This window comes from Lontra canadensis, unplaced genomic scaffold, assembly GCF_010015895.1.
Source record: "Lontra canadensis isolate GAN:19392208 unplaced genomic scaffold, GSC_riverotter_1.0 scaffold5, whole genome shotgun sequence".
Taxonomy (NCBI): domain Eukaryota; kingdom Metazoa; phylum Chordata; class Mammalia; order Carnivora; family Mustelidae; genus Lontra; species Lontra canadensis.
The window spans coordinates 32,109,624-32,136,647 of NW_022630999.1; the positions used below are offsets into that span (position 1 = coordinate 32,109,624).

Consider the following 27,024-nt stretch of genomic DNA (forward strand, 5'->3'; position numbering starts at 1 on the left):
GCTGATTTGCACATCCCCACTTTTTGGACAAAGAAGCAGATTGGGGCAGGTTAGGGTTCATGCCCAAGGCCAAAGAGTAAGTGACTGTGTCTGCATGGGGTTGCAGGGGGCTGACTCTAGAGCCTGTTGGAGTGAAGGGTGCCGCTGCTGAGGGTTGCGGACATGTCTGATGCCCTGAGACGGAAGAGGGGCATGATTCTCATGGTGCACAGAACACAAGGCCTCCCCACGGATCCCGTTAACAATCCACATCTACTCAGGGCTCCGTCTGCACCAGGATGTGGCGCGGAGCACTCTATATGGGTTATGTCCTTTAATCCCCACCACACCCTAGGAGATCGGGACTTCCAAGTTTCACAGAGAAGGACACTCCTCCTAAAGAGGTTATGTAACATGCCCCTGGTTGTGGAAGAGGCCCAGCATGGGATCCTGAGCCTTTGTGGGTAACAGCTAGTCTGCCTCCCCAGCAACTGTGAAGCCGACCACCATCTTCTTCCTTCTTGCCTGGGCTCCTTCCTCCTCCAGCCTTTCCTGACTATCCTGTTGCCTAATTCTCTCCGGTCTTCCAACCCCTGGGACTTTTCAAGTCTGAACGGCTGACCTAGCAGCTTATCAACCATCCCTACATCCTCCAATTAATTGCCTGTGGTCCACAGCCCCGGGTAGCATGGCCACCTCATACACAGTCACCAGATGCCATGGTGATGGGTCACTGCCTGTTTTAAGGGTGAACCTTGGCTCCCTGGCCAGACCCACTGCTCTTAAAGGCAGAAATAAGGCTTATTCAAATGTCAGAGTCCCCCTGGTGTCTAGTGTGGGACTAGGCTGTTGTGTCCCTGCAGTAAATGTTTGTTGCTTGGAGGACTACCGGAAGTGGGGGAGAGCGAAGGAAAGCAGAGGGTGAGGCAGGGAGCTTCTCTAGGTCTGCTTCTGCAGCCTAGTTTAGAGGTGGCACTTACAAGGGAAGCCTGCCCTCTGCGTTGCTTTGCCTCCACCCCATCACTTAAAACAGAAAGATATGTTAGGTGGCTTTTTCCCCCTCAGACTCACCAACATCATCCCACCCCAACTGGCCCTTGCCATTGCTTCCCCCCATGGGGTCTCTGCTCAAAGATCACCTTCTGCAAGAGGCTTCCTCTGACACTCCCTCCCTTCCTCTCCCCACCCCCGTGACCCTTGATCCCACCACCCCTGTGGCATTTTTCTGCACAGCATGAATGTCTGCCATGAGGGACTTTGGCAGCTTGCTTCCTGGTTGGGGTGTGTCTCCCGACCAGAGTGTCAGGGCAGGTCCCTGTCCATCTGGTTCACTTATGCCGTTGGCGTCGATAAAGGTTCACCTGGGTTCGATGTGCCCAGTCCTCCTCACAAACTCTGAGATGGTTATTTTTTTCCACACACCCACCCCCCCACACCCCCGGTTGTGAGAGATGTCTGAATAAAGGTGTTTGAACGGAACTGACTTAAAGGAAGGGAGGACTTCCAATATGGCACTTTCTCAATGCCCACCCCAGCCTTCAGCGTGCCAAAGGTGAAGGGGACATGCAGCCCTGTTCTGCAGCAGCCTGGAGGTGAGGCTGCGGGGGTCGGAGTTGTGCAATGGAAGCTATGGGAACTATGCATGGGAAACACCCCCAGGCGGAGGAGCCTGCCACCCGGGCTTCTTGTGCCTGGGCGGGAGGAGAGGTTCAGCTGAAAGTTTGGACAGTTCTTGGCTTGCAGCCTGGAGGGCCCTTTAGAAAGTGATCCCGCCCAGCTGTCCTTCGAAGAGAGCTCACTCCCGGGGCCAGCATCCTGCTGGACAGCGATAAAGAGGTTGCTGTGGGAAGCATTTGGATCGCTGGGGAAGCAGTAGGAACATGAAAGATAGGTTACTCGTTCCTCAGTCCCCAGGGAATCACCACCCAGTGTTAGACTTGGCAAGAGGTCTTCCGTTCCTTCTCTGAGCTGCCTTGCTCAGAAAGGATGCAGCATCTGAATACCCAATACTGGCCCTGGCGATCTGGGAGCCTCTGCCACATGACGCCGTGGCAGGAGGGCAGGGAGCCTGTGTTCCTGGACAGGTGGGCCGGTGAGGTCCCTGTAGTGTGCTCCCCATAGGGTGCTCCTGGCAGAGCCTACCTGTCTCCAAGGTGACACATCCGGGCCACTTCTCCAGGAGGGCCTATTGTGAAACATTCAGGAATGTTTGTGTTCCTTCAGAGATTTGTAATTAAGAAGAGGCAGAACTAGTTTCCTCTTGGCCCTCTTCCTTCCCTCCTTCTCACCCCTCCAGCATTCGGGCCATTTTGATCTCATGATTGGGGTTTTCGATAGCCCAGGACAGGGAGGCTGGAGACCACTCCAAAGCTTGAAATGGGGTGAATTGCTTCACTGGAGGGTGGGGGCTGGGAGTTCCAGGCAAGCCCCCAAGTCCGGGCCGCATCTGAAAGCGGACATCTCTTCCCAGCCCACATTCTTGGCACTTGCCCAAGGGGAAACATTGTAGGCCAGAGAAGCACCCACCGTTTCCCAGAGGGCACTGGTTTAAACAGACGGTTCTCTCTGGCAGGAAGAGTGAATGTCTGCACGTGCATATATACGTGTGTGTGTGTGTGTGTGTGTGTGTGTGTGTGAGAGAGAGAGAGAGAGAGAGAGAGAGTGTGTGTGTTTAAATCTTTGTGCAACTAAAAACAGTTCTCTTCATCCTGATTCTCTGAATGACACATTGCTGCACACTGAATAATTCATCTCCCTCTTGGCATTTGTTCCAGAGAGAATCTTGCTGTCCAGATTTCTTGTAAGTTGCATAGTCTTCCCATAGAAGCGTTTTCTCTTTCCCATGGAAGAGCTCTGGGAGCTAGGCTCTCAGCCCTCTGGCTTTTCCCCCAAGGTTGCATCAGAGGGGAACCCGGAATATCAAACCAGAGCCCCCCTCCTCCTCAGGCCCGCTCCTTCCAACGCCAGGTCCTCTTGACTCACTCTTCTCTACGCCAATGGGCACGCTGTCTGTGTTCACTGCATGTGGAAGTTGGCATCTCAGTGGGGTGGTCTCAAGACAGTCACTTTACTGAACCTTGTAGCTAATGTTCATCTCACTTCTGACTTCTCGGTGTCAAAGGCCGGAACCATCAGCGGAATTCAGGGTTTTCTGGAAAAGTGATGCATTTTGGTGTTTCAGACCTGCCCATCTCCAGTCCCCCTCCCCACTGAGAGAGTTCAGTGAATTACTGGCATTGGTGACTTGGGTGACTTTGAAACATTTGATTGTCTTTTCGTCAAGCAGCTTTGCATGATCCAAGTGTATTGATCATCTTTGTACCAAGACACCGATGACCCAAGGTGCAAATGTGCAAAAGCTCCAGGGCCCTTTGCCTGCATACTGGCCTCTGTCGTTACCTGTATCTGTGGCATAGCTTACTCTGTGCTCCAGGTTGCTGTGAGACTCACTCGGTCTTGTTCATTCCTGTTTGCAAAGCTCTGGTTTGGGAATCTGGTTTGGGAATCTGGTTTAGGTGATCCCTCTGGGGTTTACTAACTGTGTGGTACTGGGCACGTTTTCTCATTTGTAAAATGGAGTAAGAGTGCCTGCTACCCGGAGAGAGAGAACATGATATATATGACTTGCTTTCTAGGCCTACATTTAGCCATTATTAAATATTTTAATTATACTGATATATGAACATTACAGAGAAATTAGTAAAAACAATTATATTAGAAACCATGTACCGAGATGACATTTTAATGTACATCTTTCCAGTTTCCCTTCTTTATGTGCTGCTGAAGCAAGCACCCAGTTTCTCTTCTACACACACGCACACACACACAGATTTGCAGGCAAAATATACGATAACAGTATCCTGTAGATTTTCACTTTCAACAGTGTTGTTTTTCTCATAATATATTGAGATCATCCTCCCATATTAGCAACATATAGAACAATACATCATTATTTGTCATTCCTACATATTCATTATCATAGTCACCCATTCCACAAATATTTATTGAGCACCTGTTGTGGGGAACCCAGGGATCTCTTGCTTAGATGCACCATTGGATGATACCACTTAACTGATCCCCAGGGAAGAATTACGAAAGGTGCTGATCCAGGGGATCTGTCAGACGGGGCGTATCTTCTTGGTTTTCTGGGTTACAGACAGTATATATAATAAGATTCATATCTCTGTGGGGATGCCTGGGTGGCTCAGTCAGTTAAGTACCTGCCTTCAGCTTAGGTCGTGATCCCTGGGATGGAGCCCTGCATTGGTCTCCCTGCTTATCAGGGAGCCTGCTTCTCCCTCTCCCTTGGCTGCTCCCACTGCTTGTGCTCTCTCTGTCAAATAAATAAATAAAATCTTTTAAAAGAAAGAGAGAGAGAGAATTCATATCTGTGCAGCCAGAGGTTTCAGGGCAGAGAGCAGGGAGAGGAATGAGCCAGAAAGGAAGGTCTGACTGGTGCATTCCTGCTCCCTCCCAGATCTTTCTGTCCTCAGTAATACAGTGACTCCCTGTAGAAGGGTATGCCTGTGTGTGGAGTTTTCAGAGACTCTTTCAGAGATTTGCTGCATAAAATGATGTTGGAGGAGATTAGATTCCTGGTGGTCACTGATCTTCATTCTCCATAAGGAAGAGGAAACAAACCACCTGGTGAAGTTTGAGGACGGGTTGGCACTGTGGCATGTGGCCTTTAGTTTCTGAAGTCTGTGCAGGGCATGGGGGGTGGTGGCGTGGGCTGAAGACAGCTTTGCAAGAACTTTATCCAAACTGGCACAGGTGTGCCTGAATGAAGAGCCTTCTTCGCGGAGGGAGGTCCTCATCCCCTGTGTGTCTTCTCCATTTTTCCCCCTTTGACTGTACAGTGGCTTATGATTTTCCACAGGACTCGGGAGGTACACTGAGAATGTCAGCTTTCGAGAGAAACCTGTAGCTCACAACAGGAGCGCTGGAGACCGATTTGAAGTCCTAGATTTGTCACTGACTTGGAGAATGTTATTTTGTCTTTTTCAGCCTCAGTTTCCCCTTCTGGGAAATGGAGATAACAGTAGTGTTTTCTGAGCACTCATTCCTACTAGGATCTGTGCTACATGTTCCTAAAACATGACATTCTTTAACCTAACCAGCAACCTGGACAGTTGCTACTATTATCCCCACTTCTCAGATAAAGATACTGAGACTCAGGGGCACCTGGGTGGCTCCTTCGGTTAAGTGTCTGACTCTTGATTTTAGCTCAGGTCATGGTCATGAGATCAAACTGTGCTTGGGGCTCTACACTCAGCAGGGAGTCTGCTTCTCTTTCTCTCCCTCTGTCCCTCTCCCCCGACCTCAGTCACATTCTGTCTCGCTCTCTCTCTCTCCCCCAAATAAATAAATCTTTAAAAAAGAAACGGGGGGGGGGAGTTGTGGTGCACCTGGATGGCTCAGTCAGTTAGGCATCCTACTCTAGATTTTGGCTTATGCATGATCTCAGGGTCATAAGATCAAGCCCCGCATCAGGCTCTGCACTCAGCATGGAGCCTGCTTGAGGTTCTCTCTCTCCCTTTTCCTCTGCCCCATCCCCCCAACCTCTCTAAAAAAAATAAAAAATAAAAAACTGAAGCTCAAAGAGATTAAGTTGCCAAACCCACACACCACCCTAAGGGATGCTTACTGAATCCTTACTCTATGGAGCGGAGTCTGTTGCATATCCTAGATCCCTCTGGCCTCATCCTCATCGTCTCCCACAATACAACAGTGAATTACTGACTAATGGAAGCTTTTGGATTCTCATTTATTCACTCAGGAGGTACTTTTCACAGCCTACCTGACTTGGATATATGATGGCACATGAACTTACCGCCTCCTGTCCATGGGGGCCCTTTCCGTGTTTCTTTCTCTCCTCATATATTTTTCTTTAAGTCTGACTTGGAGTGGGTATAGAAAAGGAGATTGCACAGCATAAGAGAGAGGGTAGTTTCCCGAGGCCTGGAGGGAAGGTCTTCATCAGAACTCTGAGACCCCATCCAGTTCTTTCTCTTCCTCTCCTGTTATATCTCAGCTTGCCACTCTATCCAAAGAGTGATGAAACAGAGCCTTCTAGTCTTCCAGGATTGGGAGGGGGTGGGAACACACAGGAGAGGGAGTCTGAATATGTATTTTAAGCAGAGTCTGCAATGGGAGAAACCAAAGGCTTTCCGGAGGGGCTGCTTAGTCCCATGGGCTGTATGTCTAGGTTGGTGGCTTCCTGCACTGGCTGAAATGTTTGACTGATGGCTTGTGCTCTTTTCCAGGCTTCACAGACCTTAATTCATTTGGTTGGATGATTTGTCTTCTCACTTAGCCACCAAGTGGGTGATTACCACCACTGCCCACCAAAATGGGGTCTTAGAGGGTGGTTATTACTAAAAAGATCAGTTTGGCCTGGATTGTTTAGGGAAGGACAGTGGTGGGTGTAGGCATTTGGGAACCTGCTCAGGAGGAAAAGAAATACTTCTTTTGGCCGAATTCATAGGGATAGGACATCTGCTATTCTAGATGCTGCTATAAGCCAGCTTTCCAGAGGGCGAGTGGGCGTGACAAACATGGGATAGACCCTGAATGAAGAATGGGGATGGGGTGGGCAGGTGAGTTGCAGATGAAGAAGCTAGAGAGGGCTAGAGTCTGAGTCCAGAAACAAGACTTGACGTTTGAACCCTTTTCCTCAAACCCTCCAGAGATCCAGCAACAGAGGCCCAAAGAAGGAAGATGACTTGGTCAAATCATTTCCAAATTTGTGGCAAAGCTGGGACCAGAATGAAGATTACCCTCCTCCCTCCTGGGTGATCTAATCCAGTTACCTTCCTGGGACAACATGGGCCATGGGGACAGCAGAGCTGGGACCAGGGCGAAGTCTGTGGCTCTGTCGGGCCAGCCCAGAGGAGCAGGGAGGCTGACAGAAGCAGTGAGTTGTAGGGCCTTGGGGACCGTGGGCTGATGGAGTCTGTTTCTCCTCTCCCTTGCCAGGTACACCAAACCGCTCACCTTTGCTGACTGCATTAGTGATGAGTTGCCACTAGGATGGGAAGAGGCGTATGACCCGCAGGTTGGAGATTACTTCATAGACCACAATACCAGTAAGTTCCTGGCCAGCCTCCCTTCCCCTTCCTGCACCCCATCCCTCTACCTCTACACCCACCCCCCTCCCTGAGTCTGAAAGAGCTGCCAGCAAAGGCTCTTAAAGCCAGATTGTGTTTTGTTTTATATGGAGTTAGATAGAGATGTCGATGTGGATATAGATAGATAATGTATGCTCGTACAAAATAACCATTTAGAAGGGTTTTAAATAGAATCTAAAACTCTCCCCCCCCCTTGCAACCCAGCTCCCCAGTTTTGCAGAAGCAGCCACTGCTAATAATTTCTTGTGTATCATTCCAGAAATGTTCCAATTGTATGTTTGTGTGTACATGCATCTATTCTTTTGTTTTTTTCTTTTTTTAATATATCTCCATTTTTGGTGCCTACAATTTTTTTTTCCATGTGAGGCAGATGTGTCATTGTCATTGCCGGGCCATTGTGGAACCAGAGCCCCAGCATGTCCCTAGCAGCATGCGCACGCCTGTCTCTGTAGTGGATGGGCATCAGTGTGTGTCTCCAGCCCATCAACTGCTCAGCCCACCCTCACTTTGTGCCCATGATCCAAGTATCCTGATCCAGAGTACACATTCCTAGTGTCTCTGTCTCTGGGACTGTGCTGGAGGGATAGATTGAGAAAGGGACAAGAAAGGGACAGGCATATTGTCTGGCAGGTAGAGGAACTCAGGTCACGGTCCCCCCAGCCAGGGAGAGTTGTTGTGTATTTGGGCTTCATCGTGTCCTCTGAAATCTGCTGCCCCATTTGTCCAAGGCCTGTCTCACTCTCAACTTCTGAGGTGTAGGATTCCCTTTGTCCTTTCAGGCCAGAGGAAAATGGGCTGAAATGGGATGTGCCTGGCCAAGCCTGAAGGCTGAGAATAGGGTAGGAAATGCTAATAGCCCCTGTTCACTGAACATACATCCGGTGCCTTGCGTGCAGCGAGGTGCCAGATAGGCGTCATCTCGTTTCATCCTCCCAGCTCCCCTGGGGGACGTTGGGAGGAATATCCCCATCTTGGACATAGAACTTAGAAGTCGTAACTGGCTGCTTAACACTCAGAGCGAAAATGCGGTACAGCTGGGATTTGAACTGGTACCAGGGAGCCAATTTGTGCTTCCCCATTCATTTCCTCCTCGGGTTTCCACTAGCACCCAGCTGGGCTCTGTGGTGCCACTCATCACTCGGCGGTATGACCCTTTGCCTTTTATAAAGCAGGGCAGTATCTCATTCATTGCTCCATTCCCAGGCCTGTGTTTGGTAAGGCACATAGTAGGTGTGCACTTGACCTTTGTTAAATAGCAAAGGGCATACGTGCATGAATTCATGACTGAGTGGATGAATGAGCTGACTTCATTGAAGAGTTTCTGAGGGACAGCTAATGGCATTAATTGCTTTTTGGGGGGTAGCAGAGGTTTTTATTAGCGCTCATGATTGCATGCTGGATAATGAGAAGTAAATATGCCTAATTGAGTGTGTGCTGGGAATGAGGTTAATGTTTGGAAGGCTGCACAGTATGCTGGGTTAAACACTGATGTACAGGGACCCTAACCAGTTCTCTCCTTGTGTCTAATTGCTGAGTTCATCCCCCTCGTTAAAATCTGATGGCGAGAGTGGGATTTTACAGTGCTTCTGGGAGTTGCAGGAGAAATAGGAGGGAGGAAGGAGTAGCAGGCACCAGCAGAATTTATTCTTGAGAGGATGAGGGCAGAAATGGGGTGTATGGGCAGGTGAGTAAATGGGGGCCACCATAAGAAGAATTCTGCCTGAGAGTTTTACCAGCTCTCAGGCTAGCAGGTGCCTTTTGCTTTGAACTTGTTCTCCTTGGAGGGAGGACACCACCTCTGCAGAAGGAGCCAGGGGTGGAGGTGGTGTGACTGTGACCCTCCAGGAGGCCCAAGCATTCAGAGCCGTGGACTTCCACCAGTCCTCCATGTGTGTATTGTTCATGGACGGAAATTACCTTCTTGAGTTATAGACCCAATAGAATTGAACAAGTTAAATCTACTATCCAACATTCATTCATTCAGCAAATATTCACTGACCATCTGTCATGTTCCAGGCACTGTTCTCACAACTTGGGATACATGAAGAGTTGCAAAATGGCAATGATTCTTGCTCTTAGCTGAAACCCAAGAGTTGGAAGCTCAATGGACTGCACCACGCAGGGGCCCCCATATTTGTCATTTTTAATGCATCAAATAGATGGAGTGATACATGTTAACACATAAAACAAATGCACCATAATTGCCCTCGTTGCTGACCTTTTGTGTTATTTCCATTTATTTGTTATAAATAAATAAAACCGAAGGGAGAATCCTTATTCATACTGCTTCTCTCCTTTGTGATAATTTCCTTTATATTTCCAAATATAGGGTCACTAAGTGAAAGGTCATGAAAATTTTTTGAGACTTCTGGTCCATATTCCTAGGTTGATAAGTATTTCCAGAAAACTGTAGCAGTCTTTATTGCCACAGGCAGCAAGGGTACTGTTTTCCTCATACCTTGATCAGTATGGGGCTATTTTCATTTCTTTATTTTTTGATAAATTCTTCATAGGTTGAAACTGTTACTTCCCTGCTTTTCATTTGCATAGTAACAAGGCTGGGCATTCTCCAAATGTTCAGCTGTTTTTAAGACGATTGTTAAAGCCCTTGGAGAATACAGTAGTGTTAGCCCCATGGTTGGGTGTGTGGTGTGTGTAGAAAGTGGGTGTGTGGTGTGTGGAGGAGGTGGGGGGTGGAATGCAGAGTTTGGGAGTGTGGAGAACGTGTGGAATGTGTTTGTAGGTTGAGGTTGGGAGCATGAGAGAGGATAGAGAAGGGGTTCTCGATCATGGTTTCAGTCAGTTGGCTAAATGTTTGTTGGCAGTAGCTGCCTTTTGGGGAGAAAGAGGATGGGGAATGCTGTTTTATGTAGCCAACTTTGTAACCTGCTGAGTGATTAAACTGTGTCCATGTATAGCTTTAATAAAAAGGAAAACTGGAAAGTAGCTAGACAAGGTGATATGAAAGATCCTGCCTGAGTGTAAAGGTATCTGTTTGGGTGTGATGGGCTTAGGGAAGGGGAGTATGAGTGGAAGAGGCTGGGCCTGGGAGGACGCCCTCAGAGTAAGACTAATTCAGGACTAATTTAGGACTAACAGCTGTTAACACAATTCCATAGAACCCCCCTGGGCGCTTTTGAAAAGCCCAGTGTTCTAAAGGACAGTTTTTTCAACAGTTGCTGGTACAACTGGCCCACATGGAAAAAAGTACACCTCCATTTCTGTCCCTACCTCACACCATACATAAAAATAAACTCAAAATGACCATAGACCTAAACATAAAAGGGAGAACTAGAAAAGAGCTAAAAGAAAGCATAGGAGAAAAATTTTTAAGATTTGAAGGTAAGCAAAGATTTTTTTTTTTGGACAAGACCCAAAAAACACTAACTATAAATGGAGCTTCATCGAATTTAAACCTGCATTGTTAAAAGACACCATTAAGAAACTGGAAATACAAGCCACAGATAAGGAAAAAAATATTTACAACACTGACATCTGACACAAGACCCATATCAAGAATGTATAAAGAACTCTTACATCTTACAACTCAATAGTAAGAAGCCCAGCGGCCCGATTAAAAATACAAGCCAGAGATTTTAAAAAGACACTTCACTAAAGACATACAAATAAACATATAAAAGTATGCTTTCAGCATCAGTCCTTAGGGCAACGCAAACCAAAGACGACAGGGAGGTACCCCTCATGCCCACTGTAATGGCTAGAATGAAGATGAGCAGTGCTGGTAGTTGGTGAGGGCGTGGAGGAACTGGAACTCTAATACATTAGTGGTGCGAATGTTGGTCAGAACCAACATTGTGGGAACTAATTTGCCGGTTTCTTATAAATTTCAGTATATGCTTGCCGTACATCCCAGCAGTTCCACTGCTGGACAGTTTTACCTGGGGGAGATGCAAACAGATGCCCATATAAAGACTTGTGCATGCATGTTCATTAAAGCTATTCATAATAATCCACAACTAGAGGGGTGCCTGGGTGGCTCAGTCATTTAAGCATCTGCCCCTTGATTTTGGCTCAGGTCATGAACTCAGGACTCTGGGATCAAGCCCTGCCTCAAGCCCTGAGCATCAGGCCCCATGTTCAGTGGGGAGTCTACTTGAGAATTCTTTGTCTCCCTCTCCTTCTGCCCCCTCCTGCTCGGGTGTGTGCTTTCCTTCTCTCTGTCTCTCTCTCTCTCTCTCTCTCTCTCTCTCAAATAAATAAATCTATTTTAAAAAATCCCAAACTAGAGGGGGGTCTGGCTGGCTCAGAGGGTTGGGCCTCTGCCTTCAGCTCGGATCACGATCCCGGGGTCCTGGGTTCAAGCCCCACATCGGGCGCTCTGCTCAGCGGGGAGCCTGCTTCTCCCCCACCCTGCCTGCCTGCTTGTGATCTCTCTCTCTCTCTCTCTCTCTCTCTCTGTTAAATAAATAAATAATCTTTAAAAAAAAAGAATAAATAAAAAATAAAAATTCCAAACTAGAAACAACTTAAAAGTTTATCAAAAAGTGAATTATGGTAAGTTCACACAATAGAATATTATTCAGTGAGGCACCTGGGTGGCTCAGTCGGTTAAGCATCTGCCTTCAGGTCATGATCTCAGGGTCTTGGGATCTAGCCCCACATCAGGGCTTCCTGCTCAGCAGGGAGCCTGCTTCTCCCTCTCCTCCCTGCTTGTGCTCTCTGTCGCTATCTCTGTCTCTCTCTCTCAAATAAATAAAATTTTTAAAAAATGTATTTATTCAGCAATACCAAGAAACAGGTCAGCAATAAAAACAACATAAATGAGGGGCACTTGGGTGGCTCCGTCGTTAGGCATCTGCCCTTGGCTTGGGTCATGATCCCAGGGTCCTCAGAGCCCCACGGCTCCTTGCTTGGCATGATGCCAGCTTCTCCCTCTCACATTCCCTTTGCTTGTGTTCCCTCTCTCGCTGTCTCTCTCTCTGTCAAAAAAAATAAAATAAAATCTTGAAAAAAAAAAAACCATAAATGAGTCTCAAAAGCCTTAGACTGAGCATGAGAAGCAAGGCCCAGGGAGCACACGCTGTACGGGTCCATTGATACCAAGTTATAAACAGGCAGAAGCGGAGGGAGGAGGTGGGTGGGGGGGCTACTGGGAAAAAGAGTACAGGGATTGTTAGGGCAAAGGGAATGTTTTACATATTGATTCAAGCAGTGGTTTATGATGTACACGTTTGTCAAAACATAGTGAACTATATACGCTTCAAAAGCCTGCACTTCATTGTATTTAAATTATGGCTTAGCGAAGTCGATTGAAGCAGTGTACTGATGCTTTCTTCATACTGCAGACCAATTAAATGGAAATCTCTGGGGTAATCCCAGTGTGCAGCCAGGTTGAAACCAGTATTCTGATGTGGGGTTGTGTGATGTTTGTCTGTGTGTGCATTCATCTATCTGTGTTGGTTTCTACTGCAAGAGAGCCTGGGCCACCAAAAATGGTAGCCAAGCCAGCCTTCAGCGGAGGCTCTCCTGTTTGTATTCCAAGGAGTAGAGCCTCGGCCACAGGGCAGGCACTGGAGCGAGGGTTCATCTGGGGGGCCCCTAGCTGTTTGTCCAGGGCCCAGCGGTTCAGCGAGCGCTCTGGTGAGTGATCTGCGCTGGAGCTCAGCATTACACCAGCCAGCCTTGCCTGCCGGCCTCAGTGACCACTCAGCCCATCTGTGTTGGCACCTCTTAGAGAGTGGTTTTCACCTTTGGTGACACATTGGAATTATTTGACAAGCTTTGCAAATTGCCATTGACTCATTCCCACCCCCCAGAGATTCTGATCTAAAACCTGGGCATCAGGAATGTTAATATATCGCGGAATGATTCTCATGTCCCAATCAGGGCTTCTCAGGCATGTCTGCGTTTCAGAGTCACCTGGGGAAGCTTTTCCAACTCTCAGTGCCTGGCTCCCACTCCGAGAAATTCTCATGTAAGTGTTCTAGGGCAGAGTTCTGGCTTTTTTGTGTTTTGGGTTTTTGTAGTTCCTCGGCTGAGTCTACTACACTGTCAAGACCCAAAATTACTGGATGAAGTATGAACATTTTTTTAAGCAATTTTGCTGAGAATCTGGGGGAAAAGGCACTTTCATAGGCTGTTCATGAGAATAAAAATCAATACAACATTTTGGAAGGTAATTTGGTTGTATCTTCCCTCTAATAAGAAATATATCCTGCAGAATTATCACACAAGTTCATAAAATTATGTTTTTAACAATTGTCACTACAGTATTGATTGTGGTAGCAAAAGAACTGAAAACAATCCAGATGTTTTCCCAATAGTGGTCTGGGAAACCACTAACTCCTACCAGAAGTCAAGCCTAATGCCATACCGTAGAATACTATGCAACCATTTAAATGGTCAAGGTAGATTAAAAAAAATTTTTTTAAATAAATAAAAACAGCAATAAAATTAAAATGATAAATAACAAAAAAGTTGAGTTACGTCTGTATCCACAAGGAAAGATGGACATGATATATCATTTGCAGATTACAGACTAGCAGACGGGACATGGGGCCATGTTGTACTAAAAATAAATTAGTGCATATAGACACACATGTATAAACCGATTTATGTATCATCAGAAGACAGTGTCTTCTAGTGTGTGAGACTCCTAGCAGCAGTTACCTCCGAGTAGCAGGATCAGGATTAGAGACATGGAAACTCTCACTTCCTACTTGATAAATTTGCCGTGGTAGAATTGTGAGATTTTCCTTTTTTGTGTTTTTCAGTATTTTTCCTCAAAAATATAGATTTTTAAAAGTTACCAACTTTAGAAAACATCTCCAGCCTGGCCATGACCAGCTGTTTCTTTTCTGTGTCTTTTCTCAGCTAGAGGTCTGAGGCTAGTGCTCGAGGGGCACTCAGGAGCCGCTGAATCTGAGGGAGTCCACATCTACTGATGGGACACGGGGCTCAGCTTTTTTTTTTTTAAGATTTTATTTCTTTAATTGACAGAGCGCAAGTAGGCAGAGTGGCAGGCAGAGGGAGAGGGAGAAGCATTCTCCCCACTGAGCAGAGAACCGATGTGGGGCTTGATCCTGAGACTCCGGGACCATGATCCAAACCAAATCAGATGCTTAACTGACTGAGCCACCTAGGCACCCCAGGGCTCAGCTTTATAAATACTTCCCTTCTTAATCTTTTCTTGCAGATGTTCCTCCTCTGTTCTTGGTGGAAAGGTTGCAAAGTTTTTCTTAGGAAAAGCAATCTTGTGGCTCCTGCCAGCAACCTTCAGACCTGGTTTCTTTCCCAGAAAAAGGGAGGAGGAAGAGCTAAAGGTATTGCTATTTGTGGACAGTTTAAAAACTGGTCCCACGGGGCGCCTGGGTGGCTTAGTGGGTTAAAGCCTCTGCCTTCAGCTCAAGTCATGATCTCAGGGTCCTGGGATCGAGCCCCCCATTGGGATCTCTGCTCAGCAGGGAGCCTGCTTCCCTTCCTCTCTCTCTGCCTGCCTCTCTGCCTACTTGTGATCTCTGTCAAGTGAATGGATAAAATCTTTTGAAAAAATACCAGCATGCTCTTTAAAAAAAAAAACTGGTCCCAGAAAATAGTTTGAGCTTTACTCTCAACCATTGTTTATTTACTTTACCTGGGCAGAAGAGCTGTACGGCTTCCTAGGAAGCAGGGAGGCAGGGCCCATTAGCCTTTTTAGTAATTATAGAAGTAGATTCGGAGAGGTTAAGCAGCCTGCTCATTGTAACACAGCAATTATTGGCAGGAATGAAAACTTGACCCTGCTGCTTTTTTTTTTTTTTTTAAGATTTTATTTATGTATTTATTTGAGGGAGAGAGAGAGCGTGCAAACAATGAGGAAGGGCAGACGGAGAGGGAGAGAGAGAACCGCAAGCGAACTCACACTGATCACAGAGCCCAATGCGGGGCTCCATCTTAAAACCAGAGATCAGACCTGAGCTGAAATCAAGAGTCAGGCATTTAACTGACTGAGCCCCCCAGGCACCCTGGCCCTGCTACTTCTGAAATCATTCTCCTTATCCCTTCTTGCTTTCATTGCAAATGCTCATTTGGGCCTGCTCGGGAGAAATGAGAGCTGTAGGGCCTGCAAAAGGTGGCACAAACTCAAGTCCCCCAGGAGTCAGATTCCTGACACAAATGAATGAAGCGGACCAGCAGACTGATGGACGGCATGGGTCAGTGGCCAACTGTGGCCTCAGCGTGGCTGGATCTTCTGAGAAACCAGACACTAGGATTCTAATGTGTTGATCTCCCCATTTTTACCTACTAGTTACCAGCTCACAATTAGTGAAACACTTAGGGTTAAGCAACACCTGTGTACTGGCTGGATTCACCACATGGTCCTGATGGTACCGTTTCCCATGTGTCAGCCCCTCCGAGCCCCACCCACCACTGGGAGCTCTCTGGAGGGTTGGCAGGTGATGGGCACCGGTTCTTTGACATTGATGTGACCTCTTTTGTGTCTGCTCAGCTGCCAGCTGTCCCTTTTTTAAAATGTCTATCTTTTGGGGTTTTGACTTTTTTCCCAAATGATCGCTGTACCTACTTACTCTATACATCATTTTTTTTTTTAAAGAATGAAGAAAAAATATCCTACTACCAAGACATCTCTACTCTCGACAACATACTAAGTTTTCTCCTAATCTTTTTGAGAATGTACGTATTTTTCCAATAATCATGAAATTCTCTATACAGTTTACCCCCTGCACTTCACTCACCTGTCAGAGGCTCCTTTCCACTTCATCCATATTTCTTCGAAGACACTTTAGTGGCTGTAGCAGTGGATTATGTAAGATACAGCAGACCTATTTGGCCAGTTCTTTTCCATGTGACCTTGAGCAAGTTATTTGAGCTGTGTCTAGATTTTCTCTTTTGAATAGTGGGGGTTATAACAGAATCTGCTCTTTAGGGTTGGTGTAAGGCCAGTGGGGGTAAAGAGATATAAAGTAGTTAGAACAGTGCTTGGCATTCAATTAATGTGAAATAAGTGCTAGTGCTAGTTCTTCTTCTTCTTCTTCTTCTTCTTCTTCTTATTATTATTATTATTATCCTGATTTGGTACAAGTGCATCTTTACCTGACTCCTTTATTATATTTAATAATAAATTCTATGGGGGAATTATTGATTTAAGGGTGTTCACATTTTAAGGCTCTTAATTTGCATAGTCAGTCCTCTTCTAAGTTCGTTTTAATTTACATTTCCAGCAGGGAACGAGGTCCCTATTTTTTCACAGTCTCTAAAATATTACTTATTTTTCTTTACTCCACCAAAGCAGCTGACCTTAAGCTTCTCTAATGTTCTTGAGCCTCTGTCTAGATTAGAACGCAAACCTGTTTACACAGGTGTAAAATTAGCCTCACCATCAGGAGACAAGCTGTATCTCACACTGTCCTTCTCCTGGCTGCTCTGAGATGGCTTGAATTTGGGTATGGAAATTGATTCTGGTTTATTTTGTGTTTACTTGTTTAATCCAAGTGGAGAGTCACTGTTGTTCAATAGATAAGTTTAACCCATCTGCTTTCTATCGTGATTTCTATTTACTGCGTTTTTTGATTTCTGGGAGTGGATTCCACAGGCCACCAACCCAGCAAGACATTTGTGAGGTGCTGATCTGGGGTGTCTGGGGTCTGTTCCAGAAACCACCCAGATCGAGGACCCCCGGGTACAATGGCGGCGGGAGCAGGAGCACATGCTGAAGGATTACCTGGTGGTGGCCCAGGAGGCCTTGAGTGCGCAGAAGGAGATCTACCAGGTGAAGCAGCAGCGCCTGGAGCTCGCTCAGCAGGAGTACCAGCAGCTGCATGCCGTCTGGGAGCACAAGCTGGGCTCCCAGGTCAGCTGTGAGTACCTCCCCCACCCACGCCCCACCAGCACCCCTGCCCAGAGATGGGAGTGACTGTGCTCAGTCCAGCCTGGCTTGCCTCCCTTTGCTTCCTGTCTCTTGCCATCTCCGCTTCTGCTGCAAACCACCATCCTCTCCCACTGCCCTCTCCGATGCCTTTCCTGCTCCTGCTTATGCCTTTCAGTGATTCATGGGCCCTTGTCATTCCATTGCTTTCATCTGTCTGCAGTCATCTCCAGCTATACCAACTGCTGGTTGGGCGACAGAGCTCCTCACCGAAAGGGCTGTGGGGAGTAGGGAGTTCATCCTTAATGGATGTAGTTTCAAGTGGGGCAGATAAAAATGTTCTGGAGATGGATAGTGGTGATGGTTGCACAGCCGTATAAATGTACGTAATGCCCCTGAACGGGACATTTAAAAATGATTAAAGTGGTGAATTTTATGTTCTGTCATATTTTAGCACAATTAAAAAAAAAAAAAAAACCTTCCGTGGCTTCCTGTCATTCCTTCCATGGCCTACACTGCCCTTAGCAATCAGGCCCCTGCCTGCCACGCCCACCTCAACTCTCAAAGCCACTCCCTGCACCTCAGGCTCATTCATGAGGCTCCAGAGCCCCGCACTTGGCTCCCCCAGCCTGCCCTGCATCTTTCCACCTCAGGGCCTTTGCTCTTGCTGCCCCCCTGCCTAGAATGCTTTTCCATCTGTCCATTTGCACAGCTGGCTCCCTCTAACCCTTCTGGTTTCACCCTGCTGGTCTCCTCCTTCCTGTCAGCTCTGAGAGGCTCGCTTCTGACAACTGCCTCCACAGACTCCCTTCCCCCGAGTTAGTCTCTGCAATGGCTCTCTGTTTATTCATAGCGTGTGTCACGAGACGTCTGCTTACATGTCTGTCTGTGTTACCTCCGTGGGCGTATTCACTCCGTCGGGGCGAGGCTCCTGTCTCCTGGGCTTATGCTGGTATCTCCAGGAGAACGGGCATGCGGGGTCCCCATCCTTCATTCCCAGGGCACTGCCAGATCAGTATCTGTATGGGAGCCCACTCACCTTTTGCTCTGTGTTGGAGTTTTTTTGTCTTTTACCACTATTTCTAATAACCATTCCTTCCCCACGTTTATTGAGTGCTGGATACCTGTCGGGCTGAACTTGCTGTTTCACTGAATCCTCACAACAGCCTTGTGGGCAAGCACAGTTAATCTCCCCTGCATAAATAATGAAACAGGTTGGAGGGGTCTGTGACAAGCGCAGGGTCTTAGAGCTGGTGAAAGGCAGCGGTAAGTTGTAAACCCATCCCCTCTGTCCCTCCAGCATTCTTACTGTGGGCCACGGGCAGCATTAGGCCATGCTGGTAGGGTGGCCATGGCTTGGCTGGATCACTGGACACTTCTCCTGTGTGAAGTCCACACTCTGAGAAATTCAGTGCACCTGGGGGAACAAAACCTGCACAGTTACTCCCTGTCCCAGCTCTGCCCTTTTCCTTGGTGACTGGAGCAAACCCCCAGCATCTCAGATTATGGAAGAGAACTTCATTATACACATTAGCTTTTTCAAGGTCGAGTAATATCTGAGAGACTATCCTGAGCATTTTAGCACTTAATCTGTTTTAGGCAGCTCAGGCTGCCGTAACAAAATCTCATCGACGAGGTGGCTTAAACAACAGAAGTGTTTTTTCCCATAGTTCTGGAGACTTGCTGTCCAAGATCAGGGTGTCAGCATGGTCTGGTTCTGGTGGCAGATGGCTGTCTTCTCACTGTGTCATCACCTAGCAGAGAGACAGAGACAGCATGCTGTCTCGTGTCTCTTCTTGTACAGTCACTAACCCATCATGAAAGCCCCGCCCTGGTGACCTCATCTAAACCGAATCCCCTCCCAAAGGCCCATCTTCAAACACTGTCCCATTGGGGGTTGGGGCTTCAACATATGGATTACGGGGGCGGGGGACAGAATTCAGTCTGTAGCATTATCTTTGCCACAGCCCTAGCAGGGAGATACTGTTGTCCCCAGTGAAACTCGGGTTTGAAGAGGTAGGGTCATTTTTTTCTCTCTGAAGTCCTACAGTCTGAAAAGTGACAAGTGTGTATAAAAACAAAACTTCCTAGTTTGGGGGACAGGATGCTTTTTACATGGACCCAAATGATCACCCCACAAACCACTTCATAATTTGAGAGAGTAAACTGTATTTTTGCATGGGAGAGAGCTGCAGCCACCCCCTTACACAGGTGTAAAATTAGCCTCACCATCAGGAGACAAGCTGGTATCGCGCACTGTCTGATGTGAGGCAGTAAGAACAGCATGGAGGGTTCTTGACAAAAATGCTTGCCACCGATCAAATCATCAGGACGCAGCCAGACAGACCCATTACATGGACTATCCTACAGGATAATCAGCCTGGACTCTTTGGGGGTTAAAAAAAAAAAAACCTGAAAAACCAGAAAAAGGGGAAATTATTCTAGACTTGAAACAAAAAAAAAAGCTATGGAGGCATAAACCAAATTAAATGTCTGCAGACTGATTAGACCCTGGATTGGGGTAGGGGGTGGGAAGCAGCCATAGAAGACATTCTCGGGCATTTGGAAGGTTGTCTTCAGTTCGGTCATCACGTTGCGACTACGTAGGAGAATGTCCTTGTTCCGAAGACATGCACAGGGCATCCTGTTTGCAGCTGCATTTCAAAAAAGCAGGAACGGGAAGAAACAACGGTGCCATCAGTGTAAGGGAGCTGATCAGTAGCTGCTGATGACACACTGGCGGCTTTGAATAGGGTAGGCTTTCATTTGGGGTCACCATTTTTAATCATCATTCATTCGTTGGAGTGGACCGAGGGATGGGTAGAACAAATGTGGGAAAATGTTAAAAATTGGTGGACCTCTAGGTAAAGGAGGACATCATTATACTATTCTTTCAAATTCTCTGTACATATAGTTTTCAAAATAAAAGTTCAGGGTGGGGAAAAGAGCCAAATGGGCAGGAAAAATGCATTCCCACAGAGAAGCCTGTGGTGGGAAAAGGAAGTTATTGGACTCTGAAGTCAGAGGGCCTGGGTTCAAATCTCCATTCCAAGGTTACTCTGTCCTCTTGGGGAACATGCTTCACATCTCTTTACATTTGAGATTCCTTCTGTTTAAATATGGAATGTTAATAGTCCCCTCGTCTCGTGGGCCCATGTCAGAGTTTCTCAGCCTCAGTACTGCTGACATTTGGGGCCAGATAAATCTTCATTGTAGGGGCTGCCCCGTGTATTGTGGGATGTTTAGCAGCACATCTGGTCCCTACCCACTAGATGCTGGTAGGAGCCCTCCACCCCAGGTTGGAACAACAAAAGATATCTCCAGACATTGCCAAATGTATTCTAGGGGGGTGCAGAAATACCTCAGCCAAAAACCAATGGTATAGTTAAAACAATACCTTTAGAACATGTTAATGGCTCATTATTCTTCTTAGCAGGAAACACTTCACATAATATATTGAGAGTGTGGACTCTGGAGCTGGACTGCCTGGGCTCAAATCCAGGATATGCAACTTACCAGCCGTGTAACCTTGTCCAAGTTATGTCACTTTGCTCTGCCTCAAATTCTTCATCTATAAAATTGACATAATAATGGTATCACCTTCATTGAGGTGTTATGGGGCTTAAATTTATTAACACATATAAAGTACTTTGAATAGTACTTATATTCTTAAGCTCTCAATAAATAATAATATGATAATTATTAGTTCATTGGCATTGAAATGACAAAAATTTTTAATAGATCTACTTATTCTTATTTTAGCCAATAAGAATAAATACATGATCAGTGGTAGGAAGTAATGATACAGTCCTATCATTTGACTCTTGGATGCTCCCTAGAGCGCCACCAAGTCCAAAGGCACCACTGATTTGAATGTTAAAGAACTTCCATAGGAAGTGACTAGGGTCATCTCAGGTAACTAGCTCCGAGATCCAAACCAGCCAGGAGTTGGGGTGTCTCCAGCCCAAGCATCCCAGTTAAAGTCTCATGACTTTCTTTGGGCTTTATAAGCCAGGTCTGCCTTCCAAGTCAAACTCTGCACCATGTTGCTGGACTGGTGAGATCACATGCCTTGCTTCTAACTCAGATGGCCTGCCCAGGCTTGTGAGAGTCTTCCCACCTGGCCTTGGTTGCAGTGGGGCCTGGCCACGGGTGGGCCCCTGCCCTGGGGAGGGAGATTTTGTTGTCAACTCTCATTCAGTCTCTAGCTCCACAGAGAAGGAGAAGAGCACTAACATTTAATGTGTACCTGTTATATTCCTACAGGACTATATGATGGGCATTCCACATATGTTATTTAAAGTAACCTTCCCTCTCTGAACAATCCTACAAAATACTGTCATTCCCATTTTACACATCAGAAAACTGAGGCCCAGAGAGGGGAAGGAGCTGCTCCAAGGTCACACCAGTAAAAAGTGGCAGAGCTAGCCTTCATACCCAGGAGTATCTGACCTCAAAAACACTTCTCTTAATGCAAATCAACCGGTCAAATTCTAAGGTTCTTATGTTACATTTGGGTCTTCCTGTCCTCTGAAAGATGGGAACTCAGGAAAGCTGGGTTCTTTGGGACCTCATCACATTCCTTCTTCTCTCTAGGCCTTGGTCTCCCATGTGAAAAAGAAATCATTGGGAACCTAGCAGTTAAAAATGCCATTTCAACCAGCCACCTAATCTCACTCACTCCTGAAACAAAGGAAATATCAAATAAGAGATCTTTTTTTTTTGAAGAGTACATGTACAAGGAGAGAGAGACCTGGAGAAAAAAAGAGCAACAATAAGATGTGGAAGCTGGAAATTAAATGAGCAGGTGACAGCCTGTCTGATAGACCCAAGAAAAGAGAATACGAGCCAGTCACAAGGAAAACCAGCGCTCTAGTCCATGCAGATCACTGGCAAAAGCCGTGGGGAGAGGAAGGCCTGAAATAAAGACGATTGGATGAAAGCTGTTTTATAAGAAGGACTACCAGATCTCCTCCCCAAATTGGTTCAGCCCATCCCCAACCTGGCGAAAGACTGGAGAGGTTTTTTTTGTTTTTTGTTTTTCTTCCTCAAAGGAATAAATATTCTCTGGATTATGGGATATAAGGCAAGTTCAAAGCTGGGGTGAACCACAATGAAAAGTGAGAAGTGAACATGGACACACAGGATTTAAGACTTCAGCTTACATGCACCACTTGGTTCCCCAGAATGGTGCCAAGCTCTTCCTGCCTGGGCTGGACAGGAGCAGAAGCTGGGGAATCTGACCAGATAGAAGAGATGTGAAGATGTTGAAGTTTTTGGATGAAACAATCCAGCCTGGGGCACCTGGGTGGCTCCGTGGTTTAAAGCCTCTGCCTTCGGCTCAGGTCGTGATCCCAGGGTCCTGGGATCGAGTCCCGCATCGGGCTCTCTGCTCAGCGGGGAGCCTACTTCCCTCTCTCTTTCTGCCTGCCTCTCTGCCTACTTGTCGTCTGTCTCTCTGTCAAATAAATAAATAAAATCTTTAAAAACAATGAAACAATCTAGCCAAAGCATGTACCACGTAACCCACAGTAAACAAACTCCACCTCGGTCTGTTTTTGGGATCCCATTCTTAAGTGTGAGCAGACAGCTAAGATTTTACAAATCTGAGGAAAGCCTCTGGCATGAAAAGTAGAGACGAAAACAATGTTCATAGCAACAATATCCACAGTCGCCAAACTGTGGAAGAAGCCAAGATGCCCTTCAACAGACAAATGGATGAAGATGTGGTCCATATACAGAATGGATTACTCAGCCATCAGAAAGGTTGAATACCCAACTTTTGCCTCAACATGGATGGGACTGGAGGAGATTATGCTGAGTGAAATAAGTCAAACAGAGAAAGACAGTTATCATATGGTTTCACTTACTTGTGGAACATAAGGAATAGCATGGAGGACATTAGGAGAAGGAAAGGAAAAATGAAGCGGGGGAATTCGGAGTGGGAAATGAACCATGAGAGACTATGGACTCTGGGAATCAAACTGAGGGTTTTAGCGGGGAGGAGGGGATGGGTGAGCCTGGTGTAGGTATTAGGGAGGGCACGTATTGCATGGAGGACTGGGTGTTATACGTGAACAATGAACCATGGAACACTACATCAAAAACTAATGATGTATGGGGCACCTGGGTGGCTCAGTGGGTTAAGCCTCTGCCTTCGGCTCAGGTCATGGTCTCAGGGTCCTGGGATTGAGCCCCACATCGGGCTCTCTGCTCAGTGGGGAGCCTGCTTCCCTCTCTCTCTCTGCCTACTTGTGATCTCTCTCTCTGTCAAATAAATAAAATCTTAAAAAAAAACTAATGATGTACTATATGATGACAACATAACATAATAAATTATAAAATAAATCATAGCCATTACCCTCTGGGGGAAAAATAAATGTGATTCAATACTCAAAAAAAAAAAAAGAAAGAAAACAAGTGATATGGGGGGGGTGTGCTTGGAGGGACCAGGTAGTCCACATGAAGAAGAAAACCTCAAGGGAAGCTACACACCCCTGAAACAAGAAGAGGGTGCTACATTTTACAGGAAGGAACACTCGGACAACACAAAAGAGCCTTTAGGAATTAAAATACAATAGCAGAAATTTAAAATCCGTAGGAAGACTGGAAGGTAAGACTGAAGATATCTTCTAAAAAGCAGAGCAAAAATAGAACGAGATGGAAAATGAGAGAGAGAGAGAGAGAGAGAAAGAAGAAAAAAAAAAAAAAATAGAGCACCAGGCCAGGAAATCTATCAGAGTAATAAAAGTTCCAGAGAGAGCAGAGGAAACAGAGGAGAAGGAGCGTCGGGTAAAATAATTTCAGAAAAATTTCCTGGAACAGATGGAGGAGAGTTTTTAGGTTGAAAGGGCTCTCAGTGAGCACAAAGCATGAAAGTCAGCTCACACCAAGACATACCCATGGTGAAACATCAAACATGGAGCCATCCGAGATCCTGGAAGCTTTCAGAGAGAAAAACCAGGTCACACAAAAATTACCGAAACTCGGAATAGCTCAACAGTAACACTGGAAACCTAGAAGACAATGGAGCCATGCCTTCAAATTTTTAAGGAAAATCACTTCCGACCTAGAATTCTATATCCAGCAAAACTACCTTTAATCAACTATAGGGTAGAACAAAGATATTTTTAGACAGGCACGATTTCAAAAGTTTCTTTCCTTTGCGACTTCTTTTCTTGGGCAGCTGCTAGCGTTCTACTGAAAGAGCTGGTAGGAGGGGGAGACATGGTATTTAGGAAAAAGGAGCAAGGTGAGGAGGATATCTCAGGGCTCCTGTGGGGCAGAGAGAGCAACCAGCTCACGTGCCCAGGCCAGGCAGTGCCAAAAGTGGGACCAGGCGGGAAGCTGACCAGCCGCCCAGACCCTGGGAGGGGAGGCTCAGATAACTGGCAGAGCGTGAGGTGGAATCTGTAAGAAGTTTGTAGAAAGTGAGCAAGCATAAAAATGACAATTATTAACTCTAGGAAAAATAAACCCCCAAAAATGTGCTGGAAAGGAAAAGTAAGCAAAGTCAGATGCATGCCTCTGGCCCAAGGAGTGTTTACAAAGTAAAAGTAATACAAACACTGAAGATGGCTTTCACCGAGCCTGCTGTCTGTGAGGATGGGGGGCAGGGAAGGGGGCACGGGTGCTGGGACAGGGCTGCGGAAGGGAGGGAAGCTAAATCCCTGGCCTCCAGAGAGAGAAGTAAGTAAATAATGCCTAAACCAAAAACACCTTGCTGCCTTTTTTTTTTAAGATTTTATTTATTTATTTGATCACAAGTAGGCAGAGAGGCAGGCAGAGAGAGAAGGGGAAGCAGGCTTCCCGCTGAGCAGAGAGCCCTATGCGGGGCTCGATCCCAGGACCCTGGGATCATGACCTGAGCCAAAGGCAGAGGCTTTAACCCACTGAGCCACCCAGGCACCCCGCTGCTTTTTGATAACCAAGAAATGAACTGAACATATTGAAATGGCTCCCTTTTGGGGAATGAGATAGGGGATAGGTACCGATGGAATGTTCTTTTAGAGCAAAACCTTGTACTGTGTGGGACTGTTAAATTGGTGTTTGTACATAACTTGAATAAAAGCTTAACAATTAAAAATGATAAAAAGGTGTGCACTTAAAGTCAGCCTTTATGGTCCAGTTTGAATATAAGATTCCTTGGCTGGAGGAGTAGTGAAGGGACAGAGGTCCAAGGGGAGGGAGGTTGAAGATTTGTTTCTTGATTACAGTGCTGATAAGGTGAGTGTGTTCGACTTTTTTTTTTTTTCCTTTGCTCCCAGTGCAAAAAGGTGGTTTTATTAAAGCACAGTTGCAGGACCCATGGGCAGAAAGAGCTCAAGTGTATTTCTTTGGTGAAAATTAATCCAGCTGCACACATGACTTGTGCACCTTTCCACATGTATTTTTTAGTAAGATAAAATGTTTACTTAAAAAATAGTATCAAGCCATTCAGCATCCCATTCAGCAGCTTTGGGGTACAGATAGTGCATTTAGCAGTGGTGCTCCAGATCAGAGGAATCCAAGCTCCCCAGTGGCCCAGTTGGTGGGAGTCTATTTTTTTGGGGGTTCCTCTCCCTCCAGGATTTTTGAGTATGCCCCAGGACCACTCCATGTTCTGCAGGTCAGCACTGGGTGGTGTTGCCGGTCCCCACAGCCATGCTCTCTCTGGTGGGGTGAGGTCTTGCAATTTTTCCTGGGCTCCCCAGGCTGCTTCCATGCTCACCTTTACCGTTCCCTGAAGTGTCTGTCGACCCCAGTCCGGCAGCACGTCAGGACAGCAGAGGGGTTGGCAGCATGGGCCGCTCACAGAACAGACACCCGCCTTCTTGAGCTCGCCCCATCTTCCTCATCAGTGACTCTCTCCACTGTGTTTTTACAGTTGATCAGTGGGTAACAAATATCAATGACCTTAACATTTTGTTGAAAAGTGCCTGTCTGGGAAATGTGGCTTAAATCACCCTCCAGCTCTGTATCCAGCCAAGTCCCGCCCTGAAATCCCTAAATCCAGCAGCCACCAGGGAATTAGAATGCAGGAAATGAACGCTTCTAGCTGGAAACAAGAATCTGCATCTAAAATCTCTGTTCCACGCTCACAAGGAGGACCGCAAGGTTTCCCCCACTCAACCCAGGTGTTCCTGCCACCCATCTCTTGTAGGAAAACTCAGCCCTCACCTCCTCCTCCTCCTCACTATAAACTGGGCAGGAATGCAACACTGCCTTTGGTGCAAAACATCTTTTCTGTTATGCAGAACACTCTTATTTCCCTTCTGCCAAACTTTTCAGTGTTACATTTTAACTTTCCTTCAGTGTGATCGGAAGATCTGTTCCAGTATTTTAAACAGATCCAAAGAGCAGTATCCCCTTCGCAACTGTCACTTACTCTGGACCCTGGACATTGCCACCAGTCCCTATCCTCAGAAAATGCTAGGTCCCAGCAGGTGATCTCATTGCGCATACACTGTTGTGGTGATAGTGGGGGAAAAGGGCAGGATGAGATTGCAAGTATGGTGGGATTAAGGCCCCACAGGAGAAACTCTTCCCCAGCCTCCATACCAAGAATGCCTGTCCTTGTCCTGAACAGTGAGGTTGTGTTTACATTAAGGGCACCATGAATCTTCCATCGGGCCCCTTTCCCTCTTCACATCACCAGTTCGGAAGCTCAGAGCCAGGCTGTGGCATCTGGTGAGGAAATGGGACCTTCCCTGTTTGCCTGAGCCCTAACTAACCTCACACCCGTGGGTGTACTTCCTCATTCTTGTTTTTCCTTTGTCTCATTTCTCTTACTTTAAATGTATTTTACTCTGTTGTGCTCATTTTTGTAAGTCTTAAGATATCTTTTCAAGACCTAAATACTATTTTAAAATTTTAAAAATTCAGTAAGAATACAACTACGTAATAGAACTGTGGATAAGCAGGGCGCCTGGGTGGCTCAGTCGGTTAAGTGTCTGGCTTTGGCTCAGGTCATGATCCAAGGGTCCTGGGATCGAGTCCCACATTGGGCTCCCTGCTCAGCAGGGAGCCTGCTTCTCACACTTCCTCTCTTTCTGCCCCTCTCCCCCTGCTCATGTTCTCTCTCTCTGTCTCAAATAAATAAAATTAAAA

General features: G+C 46.5%; 1 protein-coding gene across 2 annotated transcripts in view; it reads left to right on the forward strand.

Annotated features, from left to right (window-relative positions):
* The window catches only part of WWC1 (WW and C2 domain containing 1), a 152,147-nt gene that overhangs the window by 66,038 nt on the left and 59,085 nt on the right, over nucleotides 1–27,024 (forward strand). For both annotated transcript variants that reach the window (XM_032851761.1, XM_032851762.1), the window contains exons 2-3: nucleotides 6,958–7,067; nucleotides 16,724–16,927. In XM_032851761.1, coding sequence (XP_032707652.1) covers nucleotides 6,958–7,067; nucleotides 16,724–16,927 — 314 coding nt within the window. The remainder of the gene's footprint in view (nucleotides 1–6,957; nucleotides 7,068–16,723; nucleotides 16,928–27,024) is intronic.